At 46.5% G+C, this 13,156-nt stretch overlaps 1 protein-coding gene and 1 long non-coding RNA gene across 2 annotated transcripts in view; one reads left to right on the top strand and one right to left on the bottom strand.

The window, feature by feature from the left end:
- PIK3AP1 (phosphoinositide-3-kinase adaptor protein 1) overlaps positions 1-7,930 on the bottom strand; it is a 119,869-nt gene extending 111,939 nt beyond the window's left edge. The window contains exon 1 of the mRNA XM_030335585.1: positions 7,838-7,930. Coding sequence (XP_030191445.1) covers positions 7,838-7,850 — 13 coding nt within the window. The 5' untranslated portion in view covers positions 7,851-7,930. The remainder of the gene's footprint in view (positions 1-7,837) is intronic.
- The window catches only part of LOC115527776, a 37,233-nt gene continuing 31,521 nt past the window's right edge, over positions 7,445-13,156 (top strand). Inside the window, exon 1 of the long non-coding RNA XR_003973020.1 lies at positions 7,445-7,592. This is a non-coding gene — a long non-coding RNA (uncharacterized LOC115527776). The remainder of the gene's footprint in view (positions 7,593-13,156) is intronic.

Here is a 13,156-nt window from a genome sequence, read left to right as displayed (position 1 = left end):
TTGGCAGAAGAACCTGGCTCTTTCCTAAATGCAGTGGTTATAAGCACAGGTATACAATCAGGTGGCCACAGTTACCATCCTGGCCCTGTGAATTATTAGCTGTGCAACTTTGGGCAGGTTGCTTAAATATTCTAAACCTCAGTTTATTCATCAGTAAACGGAAATACAATGGCAATATTTGTCAGTGTTTTGTGAGAATTAAATTAGATATTTCATATAAAGTGTGAAGCATAGTGCTTAGCATGTGGTAAACCCCCAATAATGGGTACCTGGTGTCATCATCCTCACATTAATAGAAACCGTTAGGGGCGCCTGGGTGGCGCAGTCGGTTAAGCGTACAACTTCAGCCAGGTCACGATTTCACAGTCCGTGAGTTCGAGCCCCGCGTCAGGCTCTGGGCTGATGGCTCGGAGCCTGGAGCCTGTTTCTGATTCTGTGTCTCCCTTTCTCTCTGCCCCTCCCCCGTTCATGCTCTGTCTCTCTCTGTCCCAAAAAAAATAAATAAACGTTGAAAAAAAAATTAAAAAAAAAAATAGAAACCGTTAATGTAAACAGCAACCGTGGATGAATTAATGCTTTGATCAACATAAAACCATTCGTAAAGTGTCGCTCACCATACCTGTCTGTGACATAGGCTTCCTTCTTCTTCTCATAAAGCATAAATGCCAGAACAGAGCCCAAAGCCTCAGAGAAGCAGGGAGTTAAAAAAAGCTTCTGGGAATCTCTTAGTTCCAACTCCTCATTTACAGATAAAAGAAACATTTCATCTGAGAAGATGAAGGGACTTGCTTCAATTCAAACTGAGCCTATTAGTCACAAAGCCAGGACTGAACCTCAGGTTGTCCCCTGGTCCCCTATCCAGTCCTCTCATCTGTCCACCTGCTACCTCCCATCAGGGATTCTGTCAAGAATTTTATGAGTCTTAAAGCATATCTTCCAACTACCCAAAGTTCAAAGAAGCTTGTCTCTTCACATAGCTGTTACTACTGTTGAGAAGCCTCATCGCCCACTAACTCAACAAACTGGTCTCTGAGTTGGAAGGGGTGAGCACAGAGGAATCTCTAAGCATCCTCAATACAATATGATACAAAACAATACAACAGGGATCCTTCCTCCCACTCAGTGAAGGCTCAAGTCTGGTGAAGCTTGGGAATCATCTAAGTTGGGGATTGTCACAATTAAACTACCCCTGGGCCACATTTTACTGAGTGGTTCCCGGCAGAAAGGCCAGAGGAGGGACTGGGGCAAGACCTGAGGCTGTAAACACTGAAAACATCACGGGAAGACTCCCCTTTCCCGTCCCATGAACACCACATTCAGAGTAAAAACAATGACATCTAATACTAACCCAACACTGTTCTCATTTCCCCCAGGATAATTGTACCAAAATTTTTAAAGTAACAAATCAAAAAAAGTTTGTAGTTTCTTTTTGGAGTGTCTGCTTTTCTGGAGCCCTAATCCATTGCTAACATAAAACCCAACAGACTCGAAATAGGAGCACATTGATCAGTCAAGGAGTACTTTTGAAGGGGAGGTGTGCAAATTTTAGAAGAAGTCAGTTTAGAAGGCAACATGGAAAAAAAAGGGGGGGTGCAGTCAGCAATTCTGACGACACCATGGACCTTTATGGCTCTACAGAAGACTCAGTTCTGAGCATCGTCTATTTCCCCAACTGTGAATAAAACCGTCCATCTTAGGCATGCTTCCACTGGTCCCAAAGCTCAAGAAGATTAAACACAAAATTTTAATGTATAGAAGGCAGGATGACAACCTTCCATAAAATGAAATCTTTGCTGATTGATCTTTTTTTTTTTTTTTCTGTGTAACATAGTTCTTTGTACCTCAATGGAGAAATAATTTCAGGACTATGGAAGGGATAATATTGGCAAATCGCCAGAACTATGGAGCTCACCCTGAGAAAAGTAGATTTAAGGCATCATAATACTTTTACCTTCTTTCCGCCCCTCTTTTCTACATGATTGACTTCTCCTCTGAGGTAAATGTTCTTCTAAATGTAGGGGCGCCTGGGTGGCTCAGTTGGTTGAGCATCTGACTTCAGCTCAGGTAATGATCTCACGGTTCGTGAGTTTGAGCCCTGCGTTGGGCTCTGTGCTGACAGCTCAGAGCCTGGAGCCTCCTTCAGATTCTGTGTCTCTCCCTCTCTCTCTGCCCCTCCCCTGCTCATGCTCTGTCTTTCTTGCTCAAAAACATTAAAAAATACATTTAAAAAAAAAAGTGCAAAAATAAAAAGCAGTAGCCACTAATACCCCCCCACCCATGCAGACAAATACACTAGCAAATATCATGTCAACAATTTTTACAAATGGGCTAGAAGGAGAATAAGATCTCAGACAGGGCTGGCTGTGGTCTCATACATTAGCGATGAAGCCACTGGTGATGTTTCCAATAGATGGTAAGGAAATAAGGAAGAGAGAAGAGAACTTCTGAGAACAAAATAAGTACTCTTTCGATGGCAACTCAGCTCTTGGAGCACTGACTGACTTAGGAAAGCAGCCCTTCTTATAATCCCTTGACCCCGTGCCCATGAGCAATGTATGCCACTTCTATGAGGAGACAGCGATCCAAAGCAAACCAACAATTTCAAATGACAAGTTCTGGGGTCACTGAGGGAGCGAGTATACTTTACACCCTGGATCCTGCCTCACCGTCACCTGCTCCTCTGTTAACAGCACAACGCAGTATCTACTGGGCATTAATAGACCTCTAGTCATTAAGGAAAGTATAAATATTAATAATCAGGGAAACTGGGTGAGGAGTATATGAGAACTCTACTATCTTCACAGTTTTTCAATAAATCCAAAACTTTTAAAATAAAGATTTTTAAATACAAATTAAATTTAAAAAACACTTAAGGGGTTAAGCTCTTCTATAAGGAAAACATACAGAAAATATCTCATCCCTGGGATTCTGGTGTTACATTTGGCAACCCCTCCACCCCCACCCTGCACGCGCGTGCACACACACACACACACACACTCCTCTGAGCAAAAGTACTTGAAAAGGAAGTGGTTAGTGTTTCAGACTCATTAATATCACAGCCTACTTGGTCACCCACTTATGGTGTGACTTGAGACGGGTATACAAAGTCTAAGCAAATTTTGCCTCAACGTAAATGAGGACAATGAAATCTATCGCCTTCTTAAATTTTGCTCTGCTACAGAAACTGAAGCTGGGGAAATTCTAAAAAAGTTCCAAAGTGGAAGTTAAAGTTCCTCCACAATGTGCTAAATAACAACACAGGACCAAACGCTTCATCAGCAACTCTCTCTTGTATGAGGAACAGCCTTTTCTTCAAGGATAATTCCCTTCCTGTAACCGTAGATCACTTCCTCACATGTACCAAATCAATTCTTTCAGTTTTGTTTGTTTATTATGAGAAATTAAATACATGGTCCAACAGGAGTCCATAAATCCTAAACAGGGGTGCCTGGGTGGCTCAGTCGGTTAAGCGTCCGACTCCTGGTTTTGGCTCAGGTCATGATCTTGTGGTTTTGTGGGTTTGCACGCCACGTTGGGCTCTGCACTGACAGCGCAAAGCCTGCTTGGGATTCTCTCTCTCTCTCTCTCTCTCCCCCCCCCCCTCTCTCTCTCTCTCTCTCTCTCCCTCTCTCTCTCTCCCTCTCTCTCTCTCTCTGCCCCTCCCCCCACTTGCACTGTTGCTGTCTGTCTCAAAATAAATAAACTTTAAGAAGATATTTTTTTGGGGCGCCTGGGTGGCGCAGTCGGTTAAGCGTCCGACTTCGGCCAGGTCACGATCTCGCGGTCCGTGAGTTCGAGCCCCGCGTCAGGCTCCGGGCTGATGGCTCGGAGCCTGGAGCCTGCTTCCGATTCTGTGTCTCCCTCTCACTCTGCCCCTCCCCTGTTCATGCTCTGTCTCTCTCTGTCCCAAAAATAAATAAACATTGAAAAAAAAAAAAATTTAAAAAAAAAAAAAAAAAAAAAAAAAAATATTTTTTTAAAAAGCAAAAGAAATACAGTGACTGAAAGAGAGGTTCCTTAGAAAGATTCAGAATCTACCTGAGAAAAGAACAGGGAGGAAGTGCCAGGGAGCTTTTCAAATTACCAGTCCAGACCATTTTAGTCTATAGGTGATTCTGGCTCCCTGGTCATCTGTCTTAATAAGCACCATACTGAAGAGGGATGTGAACTAGGAAGGTGACTAGGATAAGGAGGGATCTAGATAATGATTCATGTGAGGAGCGTCCAGACTCTAAAGGTTTCAAGTTCAGAGACTTGACAGGAATATTAAGGGACCTCAAGAATCAGATGAGAATTAAGATCACAAAAAATTAAAGGTACCTTCAAACACTCTTATCTTCTAAGTCTAGAGGTAGTAGAAAAGTCTGGAGATGAGAGAAACCTCAGAGAAAAAGAGCAGGAAAAGGTATGCAAGCTTTCTTCAAATATCTGGAGGCTGGCACATGGAGGAAAGGAATCTGGTCTTCACTCAGCCACAGACTTGGTCACTTCGGAAAGTCACTTATGGCCTCTGTGTCTCCTCTCTCTCTTGTGTAAATGCAAGAGATGCCATCAGGAGCATAGAGATATTCCAGGGTAGGCTCATTCCATTTTATTTTATCTTGCTTCTCAAGCTCTTTCAAAAACAGGGAGCCAAGATTCTCCTTGATTTCAGCAAGCAAAGATGTCTTTCAAAAAATAAAATCCTGGGGCACCTGGGTGGCTCAGTCGGTTAAGCGTCTGACTTCGGCTCAGGTCATGGTCTCACGGTTCGAGATTTCCAGCCCTGCGTTGAGCTCTGTACTGACAGCTCAGAACCTGGAGCCTACTTCAGATTCTGTGTCTCCCTTTCTCTCTGTCCCTCCCCTGCTCCCTCTCTCTCTCTCAAAAATAAACATTTAAAAAAAATTTATTAAAAAAATTATAAAATAAAATACTAATGCTTACCCTTTAGTAGAAGGAAATTTTATTTTTTTTCAATATATGAAACTTATTGTCAAACTGGTTTCCATACAACACCCAGTGCTCATCCCAAAAGGTGCCCTCCTCAATACCCATCACCCACCCTCCCTTCCCTCCCACCCCCCATCAACCAAGTAGAAGGAAATTTTAAAAGACCACACAATTCAGCCTTCAAAAGGAATGTCATGCTGAGACATGCTACAACTTGGATGAACCTTGAAAACATTACGTTATATGAAAGAAAACACAAAAGATGACATACTATATGATCCCATTCATACAGAAGTCCTGAGCATGGAAATCTATAGAGACAGAAGATAAAACATAGGGCTGGGCAGGAGGAGGGAGTGGGAGGGTGATAGCTAAAGCATACAGAGTTTCTTTCTCCCTTTTTTAAAATTTCTATTTCATAATCTGTACCTCCTTCACTCATTTCTCAAAATGAGTTTCTTTTTGAGGTGATGAAAATGTTCTAAAATTGACCATGGTGATGCTTGCACAGATCTGTATAGATACTAAAAAAACCACTGAACTGTATACTTTTTGTTTGTTTTGTTTTTAACTGGATACTTTAAATGGGAAAATTGTATGGTATGTGAATTATATCTGAATAAAACTGTTTAAAATAAAAAGGAGGAGGAGGAGGGGAAGAGGAGACGGAGAGGGAGGAAGAGGACAAGAAGCAGAAGACCATATGGAAGAGTGCCCTAGATGACTCCAGACCCTATAGTAGTTTGGCAAGAGGCAGTCGGTCTCACTACCACCATGGACCCTTGTACCTCCAGACCTCAGAGAGCCCCAGGGACCCACCCCAGAGGCCCAACTCCTACTTACAGAACCTAAAGTGGGTCTCACCACAGAGTGTGCTGACAGCAAGAGAGTCTGAAGCCCTAACCATCACAGATGTCTGCAGAAGCCACTACAGAGCCCATAAATAGCCCCAGGTTTGGCCACTGGGTTACAGTGCCCATCTTCTAGCCCCTTTGGCCATGCCCAACTGGAATCATACACATAGGACACTGGAAGAAGATTTGCTCTGTCTCCTCTGTCCAAAGGTTCTCTCACTTTGCTGCTTCTTGGACTTAACAGCCTAGGGACTGTTCTCAGCCACGGCAGGAGGTGGGAGTTTCACTGACCTCATCTCCTACTTCTCCCCAATCACCCACCTATTCCACCACTTGCTCTCTGTTCCTTAAATACACCATATACCCCCATCTATTGTTCCTCTGAATGGAGCACTCTTCCCCCACATGATCCGTCCTTTCAGATCTTTGCTCAAATGTCCCTTTCTCCATAAGGCCTAACCTGGCTACCTCATTTAAAATTATAAACCCAACAGTAGAGGGTAGAGTACCCCCTCTACTGTTTTCCCACTGCTCTTAATCATATCATGTGCTTTCTTTATTAAGCACATTGCCTGCCTTTCCCCAGCATTCCATAAGCTCCATGGGAAAATGACTTACGCCAATTTTGATTAGTGAATATACACCTGACACCTAGAAAGTGCCTAGAAACCATAGGCATGCAACAAATATGAGCTGAATGAATGAATTTCCTCTAGATAACTGCTTCAGCTTTCCTATGTAACTGTGGACTATGACCTCACTATTACCACAATATAGCTCCTTCTAACCTCCAGAGCCCCAGTTGAGAGCCAGAAGGCTAAAAGGTAACTGCTTTCCCATTCCCTTTAAAGAATGAGCTTATATTACCAATCTAATAAAACTGTTACCATTGGCCTTCTCTCCTGCTTCCAAAACACCATTAATTAGAAGGCTGAACCTCAGGGGATATGGGGAGAGCTGGCTCTTCATTCAAGCATCTGCCCACATCCTTCAAGAACAGTGTCTTCTCCTGCTGACTAGATTTTAGTTTTCAAGGGGCGTTTACATCCTGTTTATACATGTTATCTCTACTAAAACATGACAAAGCGGTCTAAGAAAATACAAGTAAACCTATTTGCCAACACGGTAACTCTAGTCTTCTCATTTAGTAATTCCCTGTTAACCTACTGATTTCCTGTGCAGGACTGTAAACTCCCTGAGAGCAGAGACTCGGCTGTCCTGGTCACCACTGAGAACACACTTAGGGGCACAATAACCATTACAGTGCATAGTAAGTGCTCCTTAGTCATCTTTATTATTATTTTTTTTTTTTAGTCATCTTTATTCTTATCACCACTATGTGGTTGGTCCTGGATATCAGAGGCTAGCATTGACAAGTGTATACACCCATGAATGACAGAAGAACCCAAAACTAATGGAAAATGACTCCTGCCACCTTTCGATGGGTAGATTACCCAGTGGCCTCCACTCTTCCCCATTCCCCAAAGTTCTGCAAAGACACAAGTAAAGCCAAAAGAATGTTGTTTCTAGATTCCTATCAAAATTCCAGATGAAAAACAAAAGCCTAGGAAGGGCAAGTGGCCCAAGCCACCTTCAATCACACAGCGCCCACCAGGGACAGCCTGAGCGCCCCCTATTGGTCCGGTGCGGCCCTCAGAGAAGTATTTCCCAGGCGCAGACAACGCGGCTTGTTTCTACTGGACGCCGGTTCACACAACTGCAAGAGCCGGGGAAACGACCCTCAGGAGCAACTAGAGCCAGTGACGGCGGGAGAAACGGAGACTTAGAAGACGGGAGACAGGAGAGGTGCAGATGGGGACTGAAGAGAATCGCTCGACAGGCCGGGAAGGGAGATGTGGGAAAGCCAGGACGCGAGGTTTGCGCCGGGGAAGCGGGAAAGAGCAGAAAGCACGCGGGAAAGAGCAGGAAGCACACAGTCCCGCACCGACGTAGCAGAGCCGGGAGCCGGGTGGCGCTCGGACAGCTGTGGGGGGGCGAGACGGCCAGCCAGCGGGGAGGCTCGGGAGAAGGGCCCGGGCCTGCCTACGCACCTGAGGCTGCCATGGCGCGGGCGCAGCTCACCTGCCCCGCTCGCTGCGTGCGCGGGGCCGGGCCGGGCGGCGTCCCGGGGCGCGGGGCGGCAGGGGCGCCGGCTCGGCGCAGCACCAGCCGCCGCTCTGGAGCTTCCTCCACACGGGCTGGGAGGGCCGGTGGCGGGGGCGTGTCCACAGGGCCCGCCCCGCCTGCGGGGCACGGCCCGCGGCGGCACCTGCACCCGTGGCCGTTGGGGAGGGGAAGTGAGAACCCCCACCCCACACTGGCCGGGCCGCGGGCCTGCTACCCGCGCGGCCCTCGCTGCTGTGTCCCCAGGAGGTAGGGGGCGTCGCGCCACGTGCGCCCCACTCGCGGCGAAACCAGCCCGCCGGCCACCAAAGGGCAGCCCCAGCTGAAGAGAGTGTTGGGGGAAGCGGGGGGAGAGGGGAAGGTTGACCTGCCTCAGTGACCTTGGGCGGGGGTGTATCTCAGCACAGCTGGCCAAGCCATCTCCCCATCCCCTGGGGCTTTCTCCCTGAGCTGCTACCAGGGCAGGAAAGGGGAGGGCGCAGGAAGGGGAAGAAGCACCTTCCCTGGCACCTGGCCCTGGGTGCTTGGCGTTGCCCTTGATTACCCTTCAGTGACTTTTCTGTAATTCCTTGGACCTGGTCTCCTGATGGCACATAAGCATTCATGATTATCTCCTATGATAAATGCATGATACAGTTACTGCCTTTCATGGCTTTGAGATGGCACCTATGGCTCTCTTAATGTTTGAGCTGAAGAAACAAGCCAAAGGCCTTGAGTGGATGCCCACAGGGAGGCAATGCTCCCCGAGGTTCCAGCAGGCCTGAGTCCAGAGCTAGAGCTCTCCATTCACCCCTGCACTCACTTGCTGCTCTTTGCTCTCCTCCCTTTCCCTGCTTCTATAATTGATCTGAACCCTTGGAGTTCTGTGCCCTTGGAGTCCTCAAAAATGCAGAGTCTAGAAGACAGATCCAGAGAGCGGAGATGAAGGAAAGATAGGACTCAAGTATAGGTGGAAATAAATGAAATGGATTTAGGAATGGAAATAGGGCTGAGGCCTATAATTATAATTTTTTACTGTTGCCATAACAAATTACCACAAACTTAGTGGCTTAAAATAACACAAATTTATTATCTTCCTGCTCTGGATTTCAGAAGTCCAACAGAAGTCCCTCTGGGCTAAAATCAAGGTTATCAGCAGGGCTGGGTTCCTTTCTAGAGGCTCTAGAAGAGATCCATTTCTTTGCCTTTTTCGACTTCCAGAGTCTACCCACATTCCTTGGCTCATGGCTCCCTTCCTCTATCCTCAGAACCAGAAACATAACCTCTCTTTGACACAGCTTAGAATATCACATCTCTCTCTGACTCTCTGACCTCCTCCCTCTTCCACTTTAAGGACATTGATCCCACCCAGATAATCCAGGAAAATCTCGCTTTTTAAGAGACACTTAAAATACCTTAATATTTTCTTAATATTAATTAAGAAATTCTTAATACTAATTACTCAGCCTACCACAGGCCTGAAATTCTGAAAGAGGAAATGAGCTCCAAACCTGCTAAGCCTCTCACACCTGTTCCCCATGTTCAGGACCTTCTGGCCTCCAGATCAGGTTAGCTGCACCTCCTCCCCTTACCCCCGCCTCCCATCATGCACTGTCACAGCCCTGTACTGTTCTTTTGTAGAAATTATATAGCTATTTTTCTGCAACTACTTATGTTAGTTTGTGTCTCCACCATTGAACTATAAGCTCCTCAGAGGCAGAATCCAAGTCTGTCTTTTTCATCATGGAACCTCTAGCACTTGGAGCCAACTCTGGCACAGAGAATATTAATATGCTCAGCAAGTATTTGAATGAGCGAATTACTGAATATGGCCAGGAAAGACTTAAATTTGAGGCCCAAGGATAGAAGGGAATTTTCAGGCCCTGAAAATCACTGAACTTGGGGGAGGGGGAATATAAGATGTCAAAAATAGGCTGTATATAATAATAAAAGCCATCAGAGTAAGGAAAACGGTGAGCTGAAGTTTGGAAATGTTGAGGTTGATGTGCCCATGGGATGTCCTAGGGGCTCTGTCATTGCAGGAGAGATGAGTGCCTAGGACTAGCCAGGATGTCAAATACCATGGAGCTGAAGGTGCATGAGTGGATGGGGGAGAGAGGATAAAGAGCAAGAGCCTGGCCTCAAGGGCAGAAGTTGGGGTGAGAGCCATGCTCTGGGACCATAGGAGACCAGAGTAACTAGAGGTGGGATAAAAGGCAGGCCAGAATAAGCAAGAGGCCAAGGAAGAGGATTTAAGGAGAAGGTTGTCAACAATGTAGATCGCTGTGAGGAGTCTGGGAGAATGAGGTCTAATGTAAAGATCTCCAAAGTCCCCTGGTTCCTCATGTGCACAGTGAGGGCATTCCAGCTCAGAAAATGCTAGGTAGGGCTCTATGGTTCTCTCTGGAGAACCTCACCCGAACACTATGTACCTGTTATGAACATTCCTTCACTCTTCGCGAGCCTGGGGACCCAGCTAGTCTATATTTCTCTTTGGACTCATTCCTACTGAGGGTATATTTGTCCATCTGAGGTCATTTCCTCTGACAGCCCTACTATCCAAAGGTATGGTCCTCCTTCCAGGTCCAGATGTTAGGGAGTGAAAGCCCTTTTCTGCTTCCTAACCAAGAGAATCTGCAGAACTTTGAACTGAAGGAATACTTCTATGGTTCTTATGACTCTTAGAGGGCATCCATCAGTTGTGGGTAAGGTCTCCAGTGCTGGGTCAGTAGTCCAGACTCTGAACACTCCCACTGCTACCCAACACAGGCCTCTGGAATTTGGCTGGGAAGGGGACTTAGAGGCCAACATTCCCTCAAGGCGCTAGTCCCCGATACTGGCAATTCTACCCGGTTTCTCTGTAGAGCAGGTGGGGTTGAGTTGGAGGAAGTGGTATCTGTTTTTACATCTCCATTTGACAATTTTTATAGAATGTGGAGGGGAGGGCAGTTGCCCCTCTGGAAGGCCTTGCTCTGTCCCTGTGTGTTGGCTCTCGAGGCAAGCTGTGCAGTCAGCGTCTCCAGCACGGGATGGCTCACAGATGGCTTCTAGGCAGAATGGAGAACCCGCACATGACTGCCACCCCACCCTCTTGTTGGCTTGGTAAATAGGAGAGGCCAGAGAGATGAATATATGTTATCTAAAGAACAGAAGGATGAGGAGTGGGGAAGAAATCCCTGATTGTTACATCTTCAAGATGTTATTTCATAATCTCTCAGGCCTAAGGACCAGAGCCTTTTTCTTTGGTTGTCAAGACCCACTTACTAGGACAGAAGGTAGAGATGGAGGAGTATACTGCAGCAGGTGCTTTTTTTTTTAATGTTTATTTATTCTTTGAGAGAGAGAGAGAGAGAGAGCACAAGCAGGGGAGGGGCAGAGAGAGGGACACACAGAATTCGAGGCAGGCTCTGAGCTGTCAGCACAGAGCCCAACACAGGGCTCGAACCCACGAACCGTGAGATCATGACCTGAACCGAAGTCGGACGTGTAACCAACTGAGTCACCCAGGCGCCCCTGCAGCAGATACTTTTAATTCCCCTTAATTCTCTTAACTATCCTATGAGGAAGATGCTAATAGTATACCCATTTTATAGAATAGAAGGTTAAATATCTTTGCCCACGACACACAGCTAGTACATTGCAGAGCTGAGTTCTGAACCCAAACAGTTCAGAACCCAAACAGTTCTGAACCCAAGGCCTTCCAGAGGGGCATGCTTCTACCATGCTTCTACCTACTAGATTATGTGGTAAACGCTTGAAGCAGGCCCTGCTGTGATCTAAGAGCCACACAAGTCACTAGCCTGTGTTGGCATCACCTCCAGTTGCAGGTGGGCAGGGCAAGAGCTCTGTTACCTGCCAGTTCCCCCTGCTCTGCCAGGAGTACCTTGTGCTCATGAACTGCAAGCATCAGGAAAGGCCCCTCGTTGGAGTTCCCCTGGCATCTCCTACTTCCCTGTCCCCTTCCCTGTCTGTGTCTCATCAGACCTTCAGCCCTTTGGGAGCAGGCCGTGTCTCTGACTCCACTGCATTTCCAGCTCCTAACACAGGCTCCGGCACACAGCAGGTGTTCAATAAGCATTGCTTATTTTTAAATCATCAAGGCCAACCTGCCCATTTTACAGATAGACACTGATCACACAGCTAAAGCGACCTGCCCAAGGTCCCACAACCCTCATCTGAGGGGCTCATTCCTTGCTTTGTTCAAGAGTTCAGAGAGACTGTGCACATTCGCACATGTAGGGTGGAGTATGTGAAGACCGAATTACGTGGGACGGGCTGGTAGGCCATCACAGGTGGGGACAGGGAGAAAGAGTTCCAGGGTACCAGGTGCCTGGTTTAGCCTTGCCAACACCCTGGATTTATAAAGACTGCTGTCATTTCTACCTGCTCAAGACAGTCTCAGCCCAGCCCAGTGGACCCAGTAAAGACTGCCTGAGGACATTGGTAGCTTTTTAGGAATAGGTAGCTTTGCAGACAAAACCTAGAAGCCTACCCTCTTCAAGAGAGAGGTCTCCTTCCCTAGTCACCAAAATGGCCACTCCCTATGCCATAGCCCAAGGGCCCCTCACCAGGCCACTTTGAGCAAAGGCCCTTGAATCTCAAGTTCTTAGAAACAAAATATTCTTGGGAATCTGCTGGGTGGCTAACTCTACTCCAAGTGCTGTCACTTACTCAGCTTTCATGAATCTTTACCTCCAGCCAGTGAGGTAACCATATTAGTATCATCCCACTTTACAGGGGAAGAAACTGAGGTTCCAGTAAGGTAATTCACCTGACCCGTGGTCACTTGGTTAATAAGCATCAAAACGAGATTTTTTTTCCCGTCTTTTTTTTTTTCAAATTTTTTTTTAACGTTTATTTATTTTTGAGACAGAGAGAGACAGAGCATGCATGGGGGGGAGGTCAGAGAGAGAGGGAGACACAGAATCTAAAACAGGCTCCAGGCTCTGAGCTGTCAGCACAGAGCCCGACTTGGGGCTCGAACTCACGGACCGCGAGATCATGACCTGAGCTGAAGTCGGACGCTTAACCGACTGAGCCACCCAGGTCCCCCAAAACTAGATTTTTAATTCAAATCCACTTGTTACAAAAAAGCTACCTCTTTTGCCATAGGTTATGATCCAAAAGCTATGCCAGCTCTTCTGTGCTGGTTCCATGACCCCCAACCCAAAATTAATCTTAGTGACAAGAAAAAGCAGTGTCATAAAGATTGCTGGTTGTCCACCCATTCCTCCCCTTGTTTCTTAGTAACAGTATCCTAATTTCAT

Source organism: Lynx canadensis, chromosome D2 (genome assembly GCF_007474595.2).
Source record: "Lynx canadensis isolate LIC74 chromosome D2, mLynCan4.pri.v2, whole genome shotgun sequence".
NCBI lineage: Eukaryota > Metazoa > Chordata > Mammalia > Carnivora > Felidae > Lynx > Lynx canadensis.
Note: the sequence above shows the minus strand (reverse complement) of the source record. Positions and strands in the feature narration are given on the sequence as shown.